Source organism: Stenella coeruleoalba, assembly GCF_951394435.1.
Source record: "Stenella coeruleoalba genome assembly, chromosome: 9".
Taxonomy (NCBI): Eukaryota; Metazoa; Chordata; class Mammalia; order Artiodactyla; family Delphinidae; genus Stenella; species Stenella coeruleoalba.
The window spans coordinates 85,063,416-85,085,639 of NC_137155.1; the positions used below are offsets into that span (position 1 = coordinate 85,063,416).

Here is a 22,224-nt window from a genome sequence, read left to right on the forward strand (position 1 = left end):
AACCTAACCAAACACCCAGGAAAGACGCAATCACAAAATGAAAGGAGCAAGCACACCTCAAGTAGAAGTTTATGATGTTTTGGTTCACAATGAACATTACTCTCTCCCTAACGTCAGGCAGTAATTCACTGCTGAACAGCAGCCATAAAATATGATCACTTAGTGGTAAAAATGTAACAGAGACAGAGAAAGCAGGGTGGACTTCTGGCTGGAATATTCAAGCAAAGAGGTCTCGTCCTTCTGAGGCAACACTGACCTCGTTAGCCCAAGCCGGTTCAAAGTTTTCCAGATTTAAACGGACATCTTAAAGCAAATCAGGATGGTGTTTGCCTTAAGAGTTTTCCCTATAGTTGAAATTGCAATAGTCTGTGACTTATTCCTAACTTCCTAGGCACCTCCTGATGACTGGAGCATTTATGTGCCACATTTCTTAACAGCCCATGGAAAAGGATGCCAATGCCAGCTGCGGCACACACACATCAGAAAAAATAAGACGTCCAAATTGGTACTTTCCTCACCTCCTTTCCCCCTGCCTCATGTGATGTGTGCACTAAAGGAGTGAAATTATGGTCATCAGAGACAAGGTCGCAAACGATGGGGACCCACACCTTTCAAACAAAATGAAAAGGCAGTAATTTTGAAGGCAGCCCATGGATAGCTACAGTCTAGCTCCCGGACCCCTGAAACTCACAGCAAACTCCCTTACTCTTAGCAAACCTCCCAACCCCCTCCCACCCAGCCTTCCCACCTTGAGTCCCTTGTCATATTGCAGAGAACTTCCGCGAGGCCCTTGATACACACGGGAGATTATTACAGGGCTCAGAGAAACCAGCTCTGTAATTACGGCGACAGTGTGATTTCCATTATTCTCGCCCCCTGGTTTCAGCAGCTCACAAAACTTCCTGCTAAGTCCTCCTGCAGTCCCAGAGCTTTTCATGGCTGGGCCTCTGCCCAAAAGGTGAATGGGGTCCTGATAACCTCTTGGAAAAGCAAGGCAGAGTTATTACAAGGAAAGGGGAGTGGTGCTCAGCGAGTAAGGGTGCTGGGAAATTCTATTGTTTAGAAAAAAATAAATAAACTGGCCAGTTTCGCTTTTTATTATTTCAAACAACAGACTCGGCGGCCCGGCTTTCCTTTACCAACTCAGACTGTCCCCCTGGGCCAGCTGTGCTGAGTCTGCAGGAGGGTAGCTGAGCTTCAGCTAAACTATTAAAAAGGCTCCCGCTCAGAGCTCGTGGAGCAGAAAGTTTGGCTGCCCTGATGGCCTGGCTTTCCCCGGGAGGGCCACTGGCTCATTCCGCCCCCACGTGACCCTCTGGTCTTACCTCTCAAATGTTTATGCTTCACCACTCCCACTATAGTTCTGGAAATTAAATGTAATGTCCCAGGTGGCTGAAACAGAACTGTTCTTATATAAGCCCTCCCACCCCCGCGAAGTAGAAGATGAGAAAGGCCAGCCCACGGTTTATAAAGTCCCAAGGCTCCCGCTCAGGGGTTGCCTGTCATTGCTGGCCTGGCTGACCTCTGGGGACACTTCAAGGCAAGGCTTTGCCCACAGCCTGCCCCATGAGGGATGTCTGTGTGCACTTGGCCTGCCCAAGCTCCCGGAGGTGTCCTCAGCCCACACTCATGGAGATGGGCTGCACTCTCACCTCCCATCAGGAGGCCGGCTTCCACAGGGGAGAGGGAGCCAGCCCCCATGAGCCTCTGTCCACCCTCTGACCAAGAGCACACATTTGCCAGTCGACCGTCTTGGGTTTACGATGCAGCCACGGCCAAGAAACATCTTCCCCCCCGTCGCCAAGAGAAAACAACTTTCTGTTCTGTTGTGTGCACTGAATTTTCAAAGTTTATTTCACTGACACCATATACCAACCTGCTCAGACAATAGCAGGGAAAAAAAAAAAAACCTACAGGGTCTACTCGGTCTGGCCAGAAAGTGAAGGATCCTCTGCACCTGGTAGGAAGTTTAGGGGGTGGGCATGTTTCAGCACATTGCAGGAAGTCACCTCTCCCTTGCACTGAGATTGGGCTCCGTAGAGACAAGAGCTAAAGCACCCCAAATTTCCTTCTTACGTATTTACCCTCAACAGGACTTATTCACCCATCAGGGCAAGCAAAGCAGGTCAAGACATTTCACTGTGTGAACTGCATGTGGGAAGGCTGTCGGTATTCAGACTTCGCTTTGCCAGCAAATCAAATTCCTTGACTCTTAGTGAAGAATGAAGTCATCTGAGCAGCTAACGGAAACGTCCCCGCGGTCCCTGCTCTACAGCCCGTGGACTTCCCTCCTCGATTTATACTGAGGCTTATCAGACACAATTTCAGCAAGCTTGGTTATCTGATTTCCTAGCTCACTGAAAGCTGGAAGCCGCAGACTGAGGGAGGAAGAAAGGCGCTGATGTGGACCAGTACTTCCTGGCAGCATCTGGAAGTGCTGAGTGACACGGTACGCTAGAAGAAGAGCCGGGAAGGCTACAGCGATCAAACACAACACACCTACACCTCCCAGCATCTTCCCCGGGCGTCCGCGAACCCCGTTCAACATGTGAGTAATAATCTAAACGAGAAGATCAAGGCGGCAAGAAAACATTCAATTGTGTTTAATATATTCTTCACAGAAGGCAGACCATAAAATGTAATTCTTAAAGCTATGTGGATGATGGTTAAATTGTTTGTTAACTTGACACAGAAGGCAGCACACTACGATGAGGTGGGCAATCCCAGACACGTGGCATGTTGCCTGCATCACCCTTGCAGCGTGCCACGGCGTTTCCCCAACACATGTTTCTTCTTCCAGCTGCTATGCATGTAACTGTTCCACGCACATTCCCAACCCCCACACCCTCTGCTCCCCACCTCTCCCCATCCAGCCCCACTGCCTGTTCCACAGAGACGTACACTCTAAAGAAAAAAACAAGTGCTGAAATGGGCTGTCACACAGTAGGATGGGAGAACAGGCACAGTCCCTAGATTTGCAGAGAGCACTTCCCCTTGACCATCCAGCGAACACCCACAAATACAGCAAAGAGAAGAGCAGCCATCAAACTTCAGTCTCGGATCAGGCAGCGCCCCTTTATCCATGTGAATCACACAACGTCCAGTGAATTCCAAGGGAAGCCCAATTAAAACAAGCAGGACCTCCACACGGAGTCATCAATATTTCCCAGGGAAAAGACTCAGGTATGATTATCAGCCAACAGAAAACAGGACCTACTGCCTAGAGTCTTGGAAAGGCTTTTGTTCCAACAAGGAGGGCACCCTATGGGGCCAGCACCAACTCACTGAGACGAGAACCCAAGCAGAGGTGGGCGAGAAAATAGTTCTGGATAGGTAGGGGCCCCCAACACGGCGGACGGGCCAAGGCCACCCAGTGCCCCTGAAGCCAGCAAGCTTCTGGAGAACGAGGAGGAAAACTCACGTCCCCAGATCACACGGTTCTACTCCCCCTAGGGCAGTTCTGTGCCCCCGAAACATCCAGGGTCTCCCCGCCCCGTGACTTGGCTCGTAGCCCTAACAGCGACTCCAGCAGGTACGACACTTTCCTCTGTCGGTTTCCCTGAATGGATTCCAGACGGACGCACCAGCCAGAAAGGCTGAAGCAGGAGGAACAGGCATGTCCCTTGCCCCTGTCCATCCTCCACAACCACCCAGGCCTCATAAAGCTATTGCCTTGGGGCATGAGCCCAAGTTGGACAGAATACACCATATTTAGAATGGCCTGGCAACCTGGAGACGCGCACCTCTCAGGAGCACACCAGCCCAACGCAAGAGATGGGTCCACACACTCACCCGCTGTGAGTCCCACGACAACCCTGCACGTGAAGGACAAGAGTAGCATTGACGACCTCAACAGCAACACAGCCCTTAGCTCAAACCTGTATCATTGCCAACCAGGCCCAAGGTAGTAAAAGAATGCAAGAGAACATCCATCCTGGCGGGGACAGGCTGTCACCACAAGAACCAAAATGACTACACCTTGTCCTACCTTCTTCAGCTTGCCACTCTTGGTGCCCACGAAGGCCAGAGAATGATTCTTGTAGACGTATGCGATGACAGAAGTCATGCGGTCCCTGTCCTCCGTGAAGACAGGGATGCCACGCACCATCTCAGACACACCCAGGGGGGCATTCATATCCAGGCCACAGAAGTTGTCATCAATGGTTAGGAGCTGAAAATGAAGGAGGAGAAAAATTAGAAGCGAGCACCAGGGCAATGGGTGGAGGTACTGAGTCAGAGAACTCTGGAGCTAGAAGAATCCTTACAGATGGATCACCTGTTATAAATCCCTCCTTTATTACATGAGAAACTCAGCTCCAGAGAAACTAGGTAACCTGTCAACAGTCATCTAAGTAGGTTGCAGGACCATGGCAAAAAGTCACAGATCCCTGGAGTCTCTTTACACCATGCGCCGTGGTCTCTCTGCCCCTCCTCCAACCCCTCCAGGCACCATCTTGGTAGTTTAGATGGCCCATCATCACCATCCCTTGGGAAAGCACTGGGCCAGCACCCATGAGCATGGGCTCCAGACAGCCTTGCTGGGGAGTGAGAGGGGCGAGGTCTTCACATCCACACACTTACTGTTGAGCAGACACACAGACGAGGACTCGAACGTGTGGAACAGAGAACTAGAAATGTTAACACATGTGCGACAACACCATGGCAGAGACACGTACAGACAATCGGTTGGGGAAAGGAGGAGTGGAAGGTTTGTGGATGAACTCAGCAGGCCGCAGGTGCCTCACTGTGTCCCATTTCAGGCTCTCTGCTTCTTTTAGAACACGCCAAAGGAGGGCAGGCAGCCTGACCTTGTCATACCTTCACTAGCATTTCCCAAAGTGTCTTCCACCGGAACCCCAGTCCCACAAGATATTCTACCATAAACGGGCTCTTTGGGCAAATAACTTTGGGAGACGTAGTGAAACGCAGTGCATTCTAACACCATGTAAGACATTCCTAATTGTTACAAGAAGGGTCTGTAAAGTCTTTTTAGGAAGAAATGTGTTTAAAGTTCTCTCAGCATTTTATTCCCTGAACCACTTTTTTGACCGGAACACCTCTTAGCATCCCTTAAAGAGACTGTTTTCCCAGGTACCCTGTGGGACACACTGACCCAACTCTTGCTTCTGACTCTGGGACAGTTTCAGCAGTCAGGGAAGAAACAAGAAAAACCTCTGGCCCATTTCCCTGCCCACCCCCACCCCCCAGTGTTTTAGCTGAAATTCTCCCTGTTTTATTCCAGGCTCCCGGACCCCCATGTAAGCAGAGGGTCACAGCTAGGGAGTCCTACTGGGGAGTGTAGAAGACCTTGACAATGGCTGGGGAGGGGCCTCCAGAGCCCTCCACTGAGCAGCTTTGGGTGGGCACAGATCTCCCCGAGGTGCTAGGATCCTGCACTGGGTTTCCCCTTTTTTCTCAGAAGAACTGTGTGCTCTTAGAAGACTCATTCCATCTCCCTGGGCTTTTATTTTCCACTCTATAAAGATGAAGGAAACAACCTCTGCCTTTTGATGAGCTTCCATAAAGCCTATAGAGCTCATGCCTGTAAACGTCTTAGGACTTTGCAGAGAAAGGAGTGAAATAAAATACAAGGTGTCATTTTTTAAAGGCTTCAATCCAGCCAAAGGAAGAGGCATCTGGAGAACCAGCAGGCAGGCTCTTGCCAGTGGAGCTGCGTGAAACCGGCCAACTCTGCGCTTTCCAGGGATGCGGGGGTTCCCTCAGCTCTCTCCCAGCAGTGCTGTCCATCTCAGGGAAGACAATGTGTTGAGCACCGACACACTCCCTCTTATCGTGGTGGGAGCAGCCAGGGCAGGGAGGGAGAGAGCATGGGCGGGCTCGTGCAGGCCACGTGCAGAGCAGACGACTGCGCCACGGCTGGCACTGCCTCTGGCCTCTATTGCAGGGTCTGGCCCCACAACCCGGACCAAACACACCCCACCCCTTCAAAAACAACTATAGGAGTCAAAGGTGGGAGGAAACTTTCAAGGTCTAGTCTGATCTTTACGGTTCTTTCCTAAACTGAGGAAATGGGGCTAGGGGGAGACAGAGTGGAGAGAGAAAGAGATGGACAGAAGAGAGGAAGGAAAAATCCAGATCAAGGGCAGACAGTGTTTTCTCCCGTGTTTTCTCCCTGTTGGATGTAACTGCCGTGACCTGCCAAGCATTCAGACGGCAGCTGAGGAATCTTCATGGCCTTGCATGTTCCTGCCTCTGGTTCAGAAGGAGTCCTCATCCTGGACTTTCTGGGCCCTAAACTGTGCTGCTGGGACTTCTGCCATTAGCAAAAGGACCTCACCCATTACAACCCATTTTCCAAGTAGGTGAGACCAAATGATTGTTTGCTCCGCACAAGGGGATACTGAGGCAGGGAGCGAGGCACAAATACACGCCTCATTGACCTGATAAGGCTCAGGCCGCTCAGCCCCCCGAAACTACATTTCTGAGTGGTCAGTTTCCAAATACCATTCTTCTTCACTGAGCAGAACACGAGATAAAAACCAACTACGTACAAAAAGAGAGTGTGCATTCAGCCAGTTGCCACATTAAATCCCTGCTTGCTCAGAGGCAGAAAGTCAGGGACTTGCAAGTCTCTGCCACTGGGGCATCTTGCATGTCAAAGGGCCAAGTAAGGAATGTTTTCATCGTTAGGAAGTGAGGACAGCTCAGCCTGGTGGCCTGGCAGCTAGGGCTCGGCTGGTTTCAGCTCATGACAGCTCCCTGCGAGGCCCCATCAGGAGGCAGGTCTCGGGTTCCTCACCTGTACCTGACAGGTACACCCCGCATTGCCTACCTCGTGGTATTGTCATCAGGCTCAGATGAGGCAAAGGGGACAACTGGGGCTCCTACCATGGGGCCGAGATTCCAGGGACGATGGCTTCTCGCCCAGCCTCATCTGTACCTCATTTTCTCCCTCTGAGCGGGGCCCCAGGTGATGAAGGCGTGATGGAGGCCTTTGACCAGGAGCAGCCCGGGTCTGCGTGGATGCTGAGGTCCCCTGGCTATGGCGTGGGGTGGGAAGGGGCTTACTCCTCGTTTCCTCAAAGCGGGGGTCATAGGGGAGGGAGTTTTAACACTGAAGTCGGGGAAAGCACAGGTCTCGCGTTCACAGGCAGCTGAGCTGCTTCCCAGCCGCACATCTTGGCACAAGCTGCTCCTGTCCTCTGGGCCTCACCTTCCTTGACGGTAAAATAGCAAGACGGGCCCATCCCGAGGCCTAGGTGAGATATCAGGTGTGAAGACACCGGCTGAACCGGAGAGCCCTTCATTAAGGTAAGGTGGGATTTCATGTTAATTTTTTTAATGGAAATCCTGCCCAGAACAGAAGTAGGATGGCGGCAGGGAGTGGCCCTTGCACACCCCCCCGGCCAGAGCCCAGCTCTCTAAGGACACCACCCACTGAGTTTGAGCTGAAGCCACAGAGTAATAACCGCACTGGGAGCAGAGGAGAGAGGAGGGAGAGTCCCGCAGGGCCCGCAGACCTCGGGGGCTGGGGTGTAGGGAGCAGATGCCAGGCCCCTGGAAGGGAAGGCTAATGGACGAAAGCCTTCCACGGGTAAGGGTTGGTGCAGATTCCTGACCACCCTGGGCAACGGGGGAGTCTGGCCCTGGCCGAGCCCTCCCCTGGGCCCCTTAACGGCAAGATTAGAGCGGCAGCCAGAGGAGCCAGGAGCTGCTCCGCTGTAAGCAGGGGCCCACCAGGCCCACAGGCCCAGATTGCACCTCTCCCCTGCCACTCCACAAATGCCCACGGATGAGCTACGGCCACTGCTACAGTGCTTACTCATTAGACAGCAGCTTCATTCTTACCAAGGAAAGAAATTAGGGTCTGCTGCATGGGAATATATGTGGTAGGCAACCCTGTGAATAGACCTCAAGGCCTTAGACAGGGCCACACCCTCTGGGGTCCCTTCTGCCCCATCGAGAAGATCCCAAATCTGCTTTCCATAAATGTCCTCATGGGGAACCTGGCTCATAAATTAAGATTGGTGATCCACTGGATTCCAGGGACCATAAGCTCAAGGATGGGACTATGTTTTACCCATGTCTGAATCCTTAGCTTGGTTCCTAGTTCACAGTAGGTTAAGACATACACGTTAAATGGATAATGGATGGATGGATGGATGGATGGATGGATGACTAAATAAAGGCTTGAGTCCCACAGTGGCTAGCACTGTGGAACTAGAGTCAGAATGCCTAGGTTGGAATTCCAGCTCCACCATTTAATGCTGTGTGACCTTGGGCAAGGTATTTAACTTCTCTGTGCCCCAGTTTATCATGGGTAATATAGGGATAATAATAATAGCATATACTTCCTGGTGCTGTGGTGAGGAGCAAATGACTAATACATGTAGAACAATGTCTGGCACTTAGTAAGTGCTAAGAGAGTGTTAGCTCTTATTACTGTTGGTCACATCCTTAGACAATTCAGATAACTTTTGTGAGTCTTAGCGTCTTTGGGGAAATTCATGATATCCACCTCGTAGAGGTGTGATCAAGATTAAAGGGGCTAATGTTACCAAGATGAAATAGCAAAGGTGGTACTTCCTAGAGATCTATCAGGCCAATGAGGCTGAATGAAGGAGCAGAGAAATACTCTTAAGATCCAGAAGAGTTGCGCTACTCATCAGAAATGCGAATTCTCGGGCCCCGCCCCAGATCTACTGGATCAGAAACTCTGGATGTGGGGCTCAGAGATCTGTACCTTAACCCCTTCCCAGCGCTTTAGTAAGAAGCACCCTCCTAGATCACCACAGGCGTCCCTTCCTTGCTGAGGGTGCCACAGACCGGCCCAGGAGAGAACGGCACGTGACAAGCGTAACCACTGGAGCAGGACCCACTGGATCTGGGGGGAGGAGCCCACGGCAGCCCCCCGAGCCAAGCAGTCGTGGTGGAGGTGGCGTGGGGAGCCGGAGCTGACACCCCGGATTACGATCTCACAGCTCACCGTGCTTCCCTCGCGGCAAAGGTTACCATGCAATTACGTGTCGCTACATTCAAATGACAGAGCAGTTACGGTTACTTTACCAATTACAGGGAAATTGCTCCCACTCTGCAGAGAGACTGGCACTCTGAAAAGCTCTATCATCTCCACGGAAAGGGGATTTTAAATGCTGCCAGCATCCTTCCTCCGCAGTCTCCACGGGCTCCAGGGCAGAGCTGCAAAGCAGCCACCCGAGGGCCCCCGCAGTGTCTGGTGGTCTCTGTGGAGACCCTCTGAGAAGGGCTGAAGAAGGGGGCAGACCTGGGAGACAATGAGGGCACCACCCTCCTACCCTGTGCCAACCCATCCTGTAGGCCTTGGGTGATGAGGTGGGGCAGGAAACTGATTCTGAGATTACTCCTCCTCCCATCTAGCGTGGCCCCCAGCCTGGTTCCTGATGCACCCGCCGTGCCAGGTGGAGCTGTTGTAGCCCTGCCCTTCATTGCCCCACCTTTGCAGAAACCCCACATGGAGTCCTTATTATGGAAAGATCAGAACTTGGCCAGAGCTCAGTGGTCCAAGAGCAGCGCTAATGAGGTAAAGGTCACCAGGTCCATCCCCCTGTGGGCCAATTAGCTCAGCTCCGGGACCCGGTCTCTTCCATAGCCACAGGCTGCCCCTCTCACCCACGGCATCCACTGTTTGCAAATATCCCAAACTGATCCAAAGGAGGCTAACCAGATGAGCCTGCAGGGATGGACAAGTGCAGCCGACTCCTCCAACAGGGGTTGCAGCCGCCGACTGCTCTGGGCCGGCAGCTGCAGCCTCTGAGCCCAGGATGGAAAATACGAAGTCAGACCTGGTCCTCCCACTGCTCATGGGCAGCTCCTGAAGAGAGAGGAGTCCTTCCATCAGGGAGCAAACAGGCTCTCCAGCCCTCCCTGAAGGCAAAAGTGGCATCCAGCCTCATGCAGAGGAGTCCTGAGCACCCCTGCGCCCACCCCTGAAGCTGGGAGGTCATACCATTATGGGGGGAGAAGGCATCAGACACCTTCCGAGCTCACCCACTGTGGGGCCTTCAGTTGGGCCTTTTTCCATCAAACTTTTGGTCTCTTAGGCTACTGGAACTCCCTGCTTCCATCAGGGGAAACTGAAGCACTAAATGAAGACAACGCTACTTACTGTTCTTCATTTATTACTTCGCTTAAGAATGTTTAGAAGGACCTACTAGGTACCAAGCACCAGGTGAGAACCCAACAGTATAAAGATGAAAACATCTCCGTTTCTGTCCCTTTCTCAGTGGGGGAGACAGACCGGGTCCATGACGAGACGAGGCCGTGTATGCCCAGCTTCAGTTATGCACCTGGCGCTGTGGGGACAGAGGGCAGGGCCACAACTGCAGAGGGGAGCAGCAGCGTTTCGAGGAAGAAGCGACACTGGGGCTCAATTCTGGGTTCTCTGTCCAGGACAGTGCATGGCCAAGCTTTCACACATTGTGCTATTTCAGAGGAAAATGACTTAAGATCTTAGAATTCAACAGCCCCATTTTACAGAAGAGAAAAATTGAGGCTTAGAGAGTGAAATGACCCCTCATGACCTATCACATTCCCAGACTAGATGGAAAAACTGGCATTACATGGAGGCTTCCTCCAAGTTGCTAGAGGGTGGCCCCAAAGGAACCAATTCCAGGATCAGGGAACCTACTGTCAGGATGAGAGGCTGCTCTGGGACAGTGCCTGCTTCCTTTTCTTCTGTCCAGGATAAGCCCTCCACCCTTCTGTGATCTCTGGGAGGAACTACCTCTCCCATCCCAAGGAGGCCCTTGGCTAGTCATCAGAGTGGGATTCCTCCTTTCCTGGGCTGACCTATCCCAAAGCAAAGTGAGAGCTGAAGTTTAGAAAAGAAATACAAGCTAGGTGAAAAAGAAGGTGGAAGCCCATGAGGTGCCTGCTGACGTGGAAAAGAAAATGTCTTTAGATTCATGCTCAGCAGTCCTTAGATTCATGTCCCAAACATCTTCCCACTAATTAATTACACACACACACACACACACACACACACACACACACACACACACACACACACACACACACACACACACACACACACACACCGGGAGCTGACCAGAGCAGACCTCCGCAGTGAATTTCACATATGGGATTTCTTTATAAAGGGAGATATTGATCAGGTAAGTGTAGTAGCTCATGTCTACATACAGACCCCAGATGTAAATCTCTGTGGTACAGGAAGATAATGATCTCCCACTTATTGGGGCCAGATGTCAAATAGAACCGCTGACCCCAAGGTGTTCATCAACGCACCAGGGTCTGATGCCCACTGTGTATGGCTCTGTGTGCCGTCTGACGGCAGGGCAGGAGGGAAGCAGAGAGAGCCTTCAGGGAGGGAGGAACCCCGTGGGGAGGCCCTGGTTGGCTTGAGGTTACTCTCATCAGAAAGCCTGTTACTCCATAAAATAGTCCCACGTGCCTGAGTGCTCGTTTCTGTAACAGAGAAAGAGATCCCAAAACTTGGACGGTACCACCCTCTGACTGCTTCACTGTCCTGCATAAACTTTCCTCCCGCTCTTATGATTTCTAACCCTCCCCGAAGCTCTGCCCATGGCCCGTGCTGACCCCAGGTGGTTGAACTCTCTTCAAAGATGGAGAAGCCCCGACAGAGGTGAAGGTCGGCCCTACACCTCGGCTGTGAGCCCAGACGTCAGGAAATGAGCGGGAAGGAGGCCTCCTCCACTTAATCACTAATGCATTATCTCAGAACGGTTCTTTATTGTGTCTTTTTCAATGAGATTGTAGGGGGAATGAGTGTGCAGAGACAGAGAGGGGAAGCCAGCAGACCACAGCCACAGTAACCTAGTTAGACCAACATGTTATTGAAGGGGCTTCATGAAAATTGCCTCGGGGTTGGAGAAAGAACGCGACAAATCGCACCCAAGATTCCCAAGAGCCACGCGCCCTGTTTCTAAGCAACTCAAAAGGGTGGGTACCAAAATACAGGTCATCTACGTGGTCACTCACTCATCATGATAACAACCTATCCTTCTAATAGGAAACTAATGCCACTAATTTGAGCTGTTTTCCCAAGAGACGGGCATTAAGCCCAGCACCCTCTCTGCAGTCCAGAGTGTAACCAGTAGCGAGCCGTAGCCATGCACCGTTCCTAGGAGATGCTGAGCATAGCGGGCACAGGATCCCAGGGACTGAACCCCTGACCTGCTCCTCATTAGCTCAGCTGCCGAGAGCCCTGCGTTCCTCCCTCTGGTGAGGACTGAGGGCCACGACACCATGACTGGAGATACAGGCAGGCCAAGCAAAAGAAACAGGAATGAAAATTCCCTAGCCCAGTTCTGCAGGTGACCTCCATGATGGGACTAGTCCAGAAGCCAAAGCTGGGCCCCTGGAAAAGACCAGGGAAGGCCTTGGAATGGTTCCAAGCAAAACCCACTCGGGTGCCGTCCCTTTCCTTTTGTACCTTAAGCTTCAGAGGTCCCCAGTGGCTGCCTGTCAAGGGCAAAGAAATCCCACCCAGCCCATCAATCCCACGTTCCCACTTCTCTCCCTGTCTACTGCAGACAAACTCAGCTGCCACCAGGACTGTAATTGGAGCAGGGCACACCACAATGATTAAGTCTGTGTGTTTTCTAGCGGGCACTGGGAAACAGTGGTCCCGATGGCCAGGCTGAATTATGGGGTAGGTCATTCCCTTGTTAGCAGGAATAAATTTTATTAGCCCCACTCTCGTTGCTGTGCATCTTCCCCTCTTTGCTCCTCAGGCCCGAGTGTGGGTCTGGATAATGTTGCCTGCACGCAGGATAAATCAGCTGAACAAATCCCATTATATTTTGGAACGCTGACAGAGACACAGTAATGATACCGAGACTGGGAAAAGATGTGGGCTTTCTTCTCCCCCGCTGATCCCGTTTCAAACACATGGACAGCATGCGGGGCCCCATCCACCAGGAAAAAAATGTAAATTGAGAGGCCGAGTGGAGAACTCCGCGAGTTGTCTTTTTTCCTGCTCTCCACTAACTCTGTTAATGAAATGAAGCAAGCGCCGTGTGCCAACGTGTAGTCATTCCCTTCTGTCTCACAAAAACTAAGGGGCACGTGAAGGTGACAGCAGGGAGGATCTGGCTGGAGATGTATCCTCTCCTTCAAAGGCCTTAACTTAGCATTCATAACACGTGCTGGATGGCAGGGAAGGCGGATGGGGCACGCTCCAGGCCTGGGATTCTGAACATAACATCTGGGTTAGGTACAGCCCAAATCTCTCAAAAGCAGGTATTGGTGAAGAAAAAATATCAGTATGAAATCACAGCAATATTATTAAGTCTCTTTCTGTCTCATCAGGTGGTTACTGTAACCAAAGGAGACCACATTGATGATGCTATGAGATGTTTCAGTATTCTACAAATATAAGGTGCTCTGTGACAATCATCATTTATTAATGTCTCTGTATTTCTCTTTCCCTAGGAGTCTCAGCAGACTTTATTAAAGGGATATTGTTTTATCACCTCCTTCTAGAAGGTGAAATGTATAATTTAAAGCAAAAAGGAAACCGCTCACCAGCTCAGTGATCTCTCACGAGCTGGACCTGGCTGAGACTCAGAGGCCCAAGCTCCCAGGCCAGCATCCCAGCCAAGACGCCACCCTGTGAGGATGACGGGAATTAAAGGAAAGGCCCAGAAATGAAGATCTGGATGGATAAGTCAGGCCAGTCTGTGTGCTGACTGAATGAGAGGCCTGGCTGCCAATCTGGGCTGGGCTGTCGCACACCATCTGGGGCGGGGGGGGGCGGGGGCGGGATGTGTGTGTGTGTGCGCGAGCGTGTGTGTACACGGGAGAGAAATCTCGCTGTGTTAGCTGCTGTGTGTAGTGAGGGAGGATAAATCACAGAAAGAGGGAGCCTCAGGGATGACTGTGCACAGAGTGTGAGTGTAAGTGAGAGAGTGAAACACAGCAGAGAGAGCGACAGACAGACAGAAATGACAGGGAACAGACACCATGAGAAAGTGATTCATATATCCAGAGCAGAGAGGATGCGTGTGCACACGTGGGTGCGTGTATAGGGGTGCACGCCTCTGTGCACAGGCTTCGTGAAGTTGTTCTCTAGGTGTTAGGACACGGCATCACCGGCCTCACATCCTAAGCGCTGCTTGGTAAACCCCGCTCTGAGGTCGTGGCAGCTGTCTGTGTTAATGGTCTGCAGATGTGATTCCTGGGTCTCGTCACCCTCCCTGCTGGCCCAGTGGGCTCCAGGGTGGTGTCCTGGGAGGTCACGCCCAGCCTAGGAGGCCAGCCTCAAGCCCTTCCTCTCATCAGGCCCAGCACATCACCCAGGGCTCAGCCACCATCCTGGACCCCAAAGCACCACGTGTGGCTGAGATGCAACTTTAATCGCAAATTCTGCGGGCCAAAGAGAAAGAGGTGGGTGTCCTTTCCACCTGAATACCTGGAACAGGAGCCGTCTCAAGGGGAGGGGGGAACTTGAATAAAGACAGGGTCTGTGATACGGCAGCACCTCCCAACCCACCGCTAAAACACAAGTCTGGAGTGTGGGGTCAATGGGCTGTGAGGGGTGAGGGCTTGGGCTGATGTGGAAGGAGATTTGTGATGTGTGCTGTCACTGGGACTTGAGTGTGGTGTATGCGGTGCATGTTTAATGGCCGCCGTGTGTGTGTGTGTGTGTGTGTGTGTGTGTGCGCGCGCGCGTGTGTGCGTGGTGTGTGAAGTGAACTGGAGTTGAGGAAGGAGGGATGGGGGAGACAGGAGCAGAAGTTCCTGGTCCGAGAGAGGACTGCCGCTGAGCAGAAAGAGAAAGGCCTGCCTCGCGCCACAAACAACAGGACATACCCATCCAGTCAGAGCTGCACTTCCTGCTGACAGGAAAAGAAAACAGCCCGAGCAGACGGGCAGAAACCGGCACCCGGAGCCTGGGGTGGCTGCCTGGCCATTCCGGATACGCACTCTGGTGGAGTTTCAGGATCCCAGGCGCCAGACCGAACGGCGTGACCATCCAGGCTGGGCTGGGAGGCCAGCCCGCGTCCAGGGGGTGACCCTGTCTCCTCCCAGGGCTGCCCTGCCGGAGAGCCATGGGTATGAGTCACAGCAACAGCACACACAAACGGGGTTCTCCTTTCCCACTCCCCGACAAAAAGCTCGGTCCCGGGTGCCTCTGTGAACCCTGCGAGACTGAGCAGGGCCGGTGAGTAAACCCTGAACTCAGGCAGGCCCCTGGCCTGGCAATGGCTCTCCGTCAGGGGCTTCTGGAAATGTGAGGGGTTTCCTAGTTCCCGCAGTGACTGCGGAGCCCAGTGCCACTGGTACTTCGTGCTGCAGGGCCCAGCAAGGCAAACGCCCTGCAATGCCAGACGGCCCCGCGCCGTGAGTCATCCCAGCCCAGGTGCCACCGCTGCGTCATGCAGAAACACCAGCGGGAAGAGCACCTGGCTGAGAATTAGGATGCAGAGAAGGCTCTAGTCCACCAACTACATGACCTTCAGTGAAATACCTGACTTTTCCGTTTCTCCACCTCCTCAACTGGACAGGATGTCTGCCTTTCCTATTATCCTGAGAACTGCTGAGAGAAGAGGAGGCAATGAAGCCCTTTGTCAACTGTCAGGCACCACACGGACTCCCCAGGGGGACTGTGGGGCGGCTCGGAGGCCACCACCCTCTGTCCCCGCTACCGAGGCTGGACAGGTGTGAGGCGGTCACTCAGGTGACAGTCTCCGTCCCACGGACCGACATCTTCTAAGTTCCAAGTTCGAGTCTTGAGGGGGCGATTAAGCAGCTGATTTTTGCTCATCCAGGCTTCTCAGCACTAAAGCTGATGCTGCCTGACTCCTACATCCGTTTCTCAACTGGTTCCAAACTTAGGGAAGACTTAAGTGGCGTGAGTGACAGCCACTCTCATGGCCACAGCCCTCGTTCCCGTCACACAGGCTGTAATGACCCGCTTGGATGCGTCCCTCTCCTGGACTCCTAGGCTCCTGGAGACTGATGTCATGTCATGATTCTTGGCACCAACCAGGAGAGGGTACATTGCCAAGGGCCTAATGAGAGTTTCATCCATTCATTAACTCATTTGGAGGCAGAAGGGCTAGTGTCCTGTGAGGTGACCCCAAAGGCTGAAGAAAGGGTGAGGAGATATAGATAGCCATGCCCGGGGGCCTCCAGGACACCGGGCCTCTCAGCCCGCATAGAACACAAGAGCCTTGGGCCTCAACAGCACAGCCTCCAGCCCAGCAGTCCCACTGCAGGTCAGGAGTGTCGGGGCTCCCAGAAGGGGGCTGAGAGCTGTCGCCCTGGCCTGCTCAGGGCCGTGGCACACGACAAGGGCCTCAGGCTGTGAGCTCCTTGTCTCAATTGTCACTGCTCTGCAGACAGAGGGTTTGGGGACCCCGGATAGCAGCCTTCCAAGGCACCAAAGATAGAGACCATCTCAGGGTGGAGCAGCAGAAACAAAGAAATTACATCATTATTCTGATGCCCACCCTGGATGCTCACCAGCAAAAGGCCTTAGGTTGACCTACAGTCTCCCAAGTCCTAAGACACACTTGGAGGAGCCCTGGCTGATCCCTCTAGGACCCTCCTTCTGCACAGGCCCTCCTGAGGTCCTTAGAGTAATTTTCAGACGCCAGCCCATTTGTTCTTGGATACCTCTTTCCATCCAAGCTGGGAAAAAACAGAACACAAGAAAGAATGGTAGGGCTTCCCTGGTGGCGCAGTGGTTGAGAGTCCACCTGCAGGTGCAGGGAACACGGGTTCGTGCCCCGGTCCGGGAGGATCCCACATGCCGCGGAGTGGCTGGGCCCGTGAGCCATGGCTGCTGAGCCTGCGCGTCCGGAGCCTGTGCTCCGCAACGGCAGAGGCCCAGAAGGCAAAACTAGAAGTTGCTTCCATCCCCCCCTCCCCCAAGCACCAGCAAACACCTGGGCTGCTTCCCCAGCCTCTACACCCAACGCCCACTCCAGGATTTTCCTTTGCAACATGCGCTGATGTTCACAGGGACACAGTCCCAAGAGGAAGACACTCCTGGCCGGCTGGCCCTTATCTGTGATAGGGGCTCAGCCAGCCTCTCTGGTTCTCCTGGAATAAAGACAACAGGTTGCTCCCTGGGGGCCTGCAGACCGAGGCTCCAGGTTCCCAGCCCAAAGCTTCTCCCCGCAGCTGGTCACCAGGCTGTGGGCCACCACGTGGCTCCACCAACGCCCCATGCATGGCAGGCTCCGACCCCATTTTCCCTGAACACAGCCAAACACAGCTGGGACCTGGTGAGGGGGTGGAGCCTCAGGGCTCATACTACTACCTGCTCGGAGTCCTGGAGGCATGAGTTCAGGGGAAGGAATGTGAATCCCAGGAAATGAAGAGACCAGAAAGGCCTGAAGAGCACCATGGAACAAGCATTCTAGCTTAGGGAACTAGGACAACAGGAGCACAATAAAAATGAGTCACTGGGCAAAAGGTACAAACTACCGGATACAAAATAAGTCCTGGAGATGTAATGTACAGCATGGTGACATAGTTGATAGTACTGTATTGTATATTTGAAAGTTGCTAAGGGAGTAGATCTCGAAAGTTCCGATCATAAGCAAAAGAATGTGTTACTATGTATGGTGATGGATGTTAACTACAGGCTCTTCTGGTGATCATTTTGCAATATATACAAATACTGAACCATTATGCCGTCCACCTGAAACTAATATAGTGCTACATGTCAATTATATCTCAGTTTTAAAACGAACCACTTTTCAAGCTCTTTGGGTTGTAACTACGACAAAACCCACAAGGGACACCCAACCCTACAAAAAACAAGTCCTAAAGTCAGCCTCCTGGGCCTCATGCTCCCCTCCCCCACTCTCCTGCAGCTGAAACGCCGCAGGACAGAGGCCACCTGAGAATCGGTTCCCCTTCCCAGGCCTCAAGGGAATCCTGGACTCAGAGGCAGAAAAGAACTCTAGAATTCATCTCACCCCTCCCTGCCTCAAGGTAAGAAGGCAAGAAGGAAAGGAAACCTACGGTCTTGTGAATGAGTGAGTGCAGGAAAAGCTGGGTTTGCAAACACTGTGCCTGTGAGGGCTCCTCAACGGGGACATCCAGGAGCCTGGCCTGCGTGGTCTGAGCTGAGGCCAAAAGAACCGTAGCCAAGCCCCAGAGCAGACTAACTCGAGTGTGGGCTGAATCAAAGGAAACTGATACTGTGCATTAAAAGCTGGTGTGGCCTTTTAGACTGGCTGGGGAGACAGCCCCAGCCCTGTGCGGAGTTTCTGGCCTCCTCCTTTCTGCTCTCAGCCCTGAACTTGCCTCGAACTTGAAAAGGCTAATTAAAGCCCAAAGAAAAATCAAAAGCTTGTTATCTGGCTCCATTACTCCCAGTCCTGGCATTAGCCTGTCTTGCAAAGCTGCCTTCCCTCTGTTCTCTCCAAGGCCGCCAGGCGGATGTTAGGACCTGCAGCTCTGCAGACTCCCGTGATGAACTTTGCTTTTTGTACTGTGGCAGGGAGCAAATGCTTGCCCATGGGCAGCCAGGCTGATCTCCGCAGCTGATTTTACTCCCAAAAGCATTGCCCGAAAAGACAGGATTGGAGCAAGTTTTCTGCAGCAAAAATAGCCAATCTCTCTGGTCTCAAAAGAACTAGCTGTTTAGTAAGCACACAGCATCAACTTGCTATTTTCTAACACAGGTGTATATGTGAGTGCTTGTGAGGGTATTTCTTGTGTACGTGCACATGCATGTGTGTAGGAGTGTGTATGTATGTGCATGTGTGCAAGCGTGGTGGTGAGAGGCAAGGGGGGGGTGGTTCTCTTCAAATGCGGTCTCTGCTCTTCACTCACAAATTCTATGACCTGGGGCAACTCATTCAAGTTGTTGGGCCTCAGAATGAAGGTAAAGACCAAGGGATCTCTGGGCACCTTCCCCATGCCAACACTCTTAGGGCATCTCCCCAGGGACCTACGTCTGAGTGTGTAATATATATACACAAAGCACAGCACCTGGCCTGTCATTCACTGCCTTCATGTGGGAGCAGTGCATGACCCCCAAGTTCATAAACTAGTCTCACAGACTCTCCTGAGTGGATCACCTATTGCCCAAACCAAAGCCTCCAAAAGATATGTCACCTGCTAGGGCTCAGCAGAATCAGGGGACTCCCCTCAATTCCCTGGCCTGGAAATGATGGTCAACGTGTTGCTTCCTTCTTTGGCGCCTGGTGCCTCTCCCATTTCCTTTGTGACACTAGGGGTCTCCTGGCTTTCCAGAACCCCCAAGAAGAAATGGCATCTTTTAGTATCAGCCCAGGTAACTGGAAAACTCATCACTAGAAAACAGCCTGAGCCTAAATGCTAGGGCACCAAAGAGAAACCTTGGGGCACAAGTGAGTTCCTTCTTTCTCCTCCCTCTCCCCTCCCCCAAATCCCACTGCCCGGAGGAATGGCCTCACCGCGTGCTGGAGGTGTGGGTGCCAGTGCCCTCTGAGGTCTGCTTGGCATGAAAAGAAACTTGCACTGCTTAAATCAATCCAAGTACATTTTCCTAATATGGAATTCCACCAAAGTTTGACTAGGAGTCAAGAATCACATCCATGCACGTGCATACTTCTACCTGATGACTGAATTGTCCTTTCTTCTCCCTACATTGAGACTATAGGATAGATTTTCTCCAACTAGGTTCATAATTTTTCAACTGGACAATAAAAAAGAAAAAGGGAAAGGAAAGTGACACAGGGCATAGAAGATGCCAAGAGCTGAACCTTCCAAGTCACGTTAAGAATGGTTGAGAAAAAAACAATGAAGATGAACAGAAGTCAAGCCACAGAAAGGCAGGTGCTTTTCACATTGGGTCACAAGTGAGTTATGTTGGGAGAGGCAGGAGGCTGTGTCTCCCGTGGCACTGGTGGTTGCCCAGCAGTTCTGAGGTCCGGTCTGTCCCTCAGGGCTCACAGGCCCTGGGCAGGCCTCCTAAACCAACCCTTCATTCTCCCCGCCCCCTGGTTTCCTTCAGCCCTCTGTCACCCAGCACTGCTCCACGGCTGCTCTGGACACATTTCTTCCATGAGACTGTGCACACAGAAGATACTTGATAAATAGTTTTCTAAGCAAGCTTAGAAAACTGTTTTCCCCTCTCTGTTCACTGGACTCTCACCCTACTTCTTCTGACCTTATTTTCCCATGACCTAAGGATACGCAAGGGGCCAAAAACGTACCTCTCCTGAAGTTCTACATCTACCCCAAGTGTAAAATGACTGCCTCCCTACTCCCAGTACTGGTTTTACTCTAAGCTCTGCCTCCACCACCTATTGTTTTTATTCTAAGCTCCCAGGAGAGTGACTTGCAGCATGGTTGGTAAGCAGGTGGGTACACCTCTCAAGTCACCGCATACGACAGCGCAGCCTTCAAGAACGGCTGGTGCACGCGGCATCTACGGCACACAGTTCCCGCCTATTCCAGCCCCTCCTCTTACAGCCAGTGAGCCAACCAGAATAGAGGAAAGCGCCGACAGGAAATCTACATTTAGCTCCAGCTCTGACTCTTATAAGCTCAGTGCCATGGTCACAGCATGCTTGAGCTGGTGATCATCCGAGTCCAGTGAGACCCAGAGGTGGGATATACTTGGCTCATCTACAAAATGGGACAGATGATTCACACCCCATGGAGGCCACAGCCTAGGTCTCGACACCGTGCCACCCCGGCCCACAGGCCCTCCCCGGACTCACCGCGCTGCTGCAGGGAATGTCCTTCACCTTGAGCCAGGCCAGGTCCAGCGTGCCCTCGCCCCGATAGCAGGACTGCAGCCGTTCCTTAATGCGGTCATTGATCTGCTTCAGGACGAAGATGCACAGGGCCGACTCGTCCAGGGATTTCATTTTCCGCTTCTGGCCTTTGGAGAAGACGGTGAAGAGGAGGTCGTCCTCTGGGCGAACCCCGAGGGTCCGGGCGAGCACGGCCCCAGCTTTGGACAGGTAGGCGGCCTGCAGCAGGCGGTACTCCACCCCGCCATGCTCACAGCCAATGGGGACCTCCACGTAGGAGTTGAAGGCCGTGTCCTCCTTACAAAGCCTCACGAGCTTGGACGTATAAACCTGCTCCTTTGTGGTGGAGCCAGGGGGAGACACCATCTCAGGCTGAAGCGTCAAAAAGTAGACAAAGTTGCCGCTGCTGAAGCCGTAGACGTAGTAGATATCAAAGTCGGGGATGACGGTGAAAGTGTCCGAAGGAATCTTGATCATCGAGGCCACAAACTCATCGTGGAAGACATATGCGAACATGCCATCTGCCTCTGAGTTCTTGGTCAGTTTCCGGCTGGAGATGGTGGGGAAATACTCCGGCTTCCCGTCCACAGCCGTGGCAATGAAGAGCTTGTCATCCAGGTTGTTGTAGGAGACGATCACCCCAAAGACAGAGCCACTCTCGTTGACCCCCGACAGGTAGTGCTCCTTCTTGTGAAAAGGCTCCCCCAGCTTGAAGAGGTCCTCCAGCCTGAGGAGCTTGCAGATGCCTTGGTACAGGCTCCCGCAAGCAATCAGCCTGTTCTCCTTGTAGTCTATCAGGAGCATCTTGTTGACATTGTTGGTGGTGGTCAGGGGCTCGTTGCACGTCTGGACAATGCGGGGAGGGTAGCACTTGGGGTTGTCCTCGTCCGGCCCAGTCTGGTGGGTCACCAGGACCTTCAAGTCGCTGGAGAGCTTGTAGATCCGATTGACGGCCCCCACATAAATGTGCCCTGTCCTCTCGTCCACCACCAGGTGGTTGAAGCTCTCGGCGGGCTCCCCGCGGAACGTGACAAAAGACCGCTTCTGGGGCAGCAGGGGTGGCTGCTGGGGTAGTAGAGTGGAGGAGCCCATCCCCACCATTAGGAGGTGGGAGAGCAGGCAGGTCCAATTCCAAGGCATGGCTTTCATTTCAGAGATGTGTCCTCGGGTCACAGTCACACTCAGCACAGCAGTGTCGAGGGAGGAGTGCAGGCTCCCTACGGGGGGGGAAAGGAAAGACGTGATGCTGGTTGACAAAGGCCGAGGCTTAGTTTCACCCCACAGCTTGTCTAGCTGGGCCCTCAAAGCATCCTGCATACGCTGAAACAGACCTGCAATGGGGGACGCTGGGGCCAAGGGAGCCAGTTCCCAGTGTGTGGGTATGAGTGCCCAAGCTGGGGGGCAGCAGGAGGGCACTTCAGTAATAGTACTAGTAATAATATTAGCAACAGTAACGACAATGGTAACGGTGATGATGATGATGATGCCCCCAGAATGGCTGACTTTGCATCAGCCGCTGTCCAGCACCTCCCAG

The 22,224-nt window shown here is 52.7% G+C and overlaps 2 protein-coding genes across 2 annotated transcripts in view; both read right to left on the reverse strand.

Moving 5' to 3' along the window:
• The window catches only part of PLXNA4 (plexin A4), a 393,937-nt gene that overhangs the window by 350,384 nt on the left and 21,329 nt on the right, over window positions 1-22,224 (reverse strand). Inside the window, exons 2-3 of the mRNA XM_079931118.1 lie at window positions 20,655-21,907; window positions 3,989-4,171 (exon numbers count right to left, since the gene is read on the reverse strand). Coding sequence (XP_079787244.1) covers window positions 3,989-4,171; window positions 20,655-21,907 — 1,436 coding nt within the window. The remainder of the gene's footprint in view (window positions 1-3,988; window positions 4,172-20,654; window positions 21,908-22,224) is intronic.
• Window positions 21,723-22,224, reverse strand: part of CHCHD3 (coiled-coil-helix-coiled-coil-helix domain containing 3) — a 538,892-nt gene continuing 538,390 nt past the window's right edge. Inside the window, exon 11 of the mRNA XM_079931113.1 lies at window positions 21,723-21,907. Within this exon, the coding sequence (XP_079787239.1) occupies window positions 21,872-21,907 (36 nt within the window). The 3' untranslated portion in view covers window positions 21,723-21,871. The remainder of the gene's footprint in view (window positions 21,908-22,224) is intronic.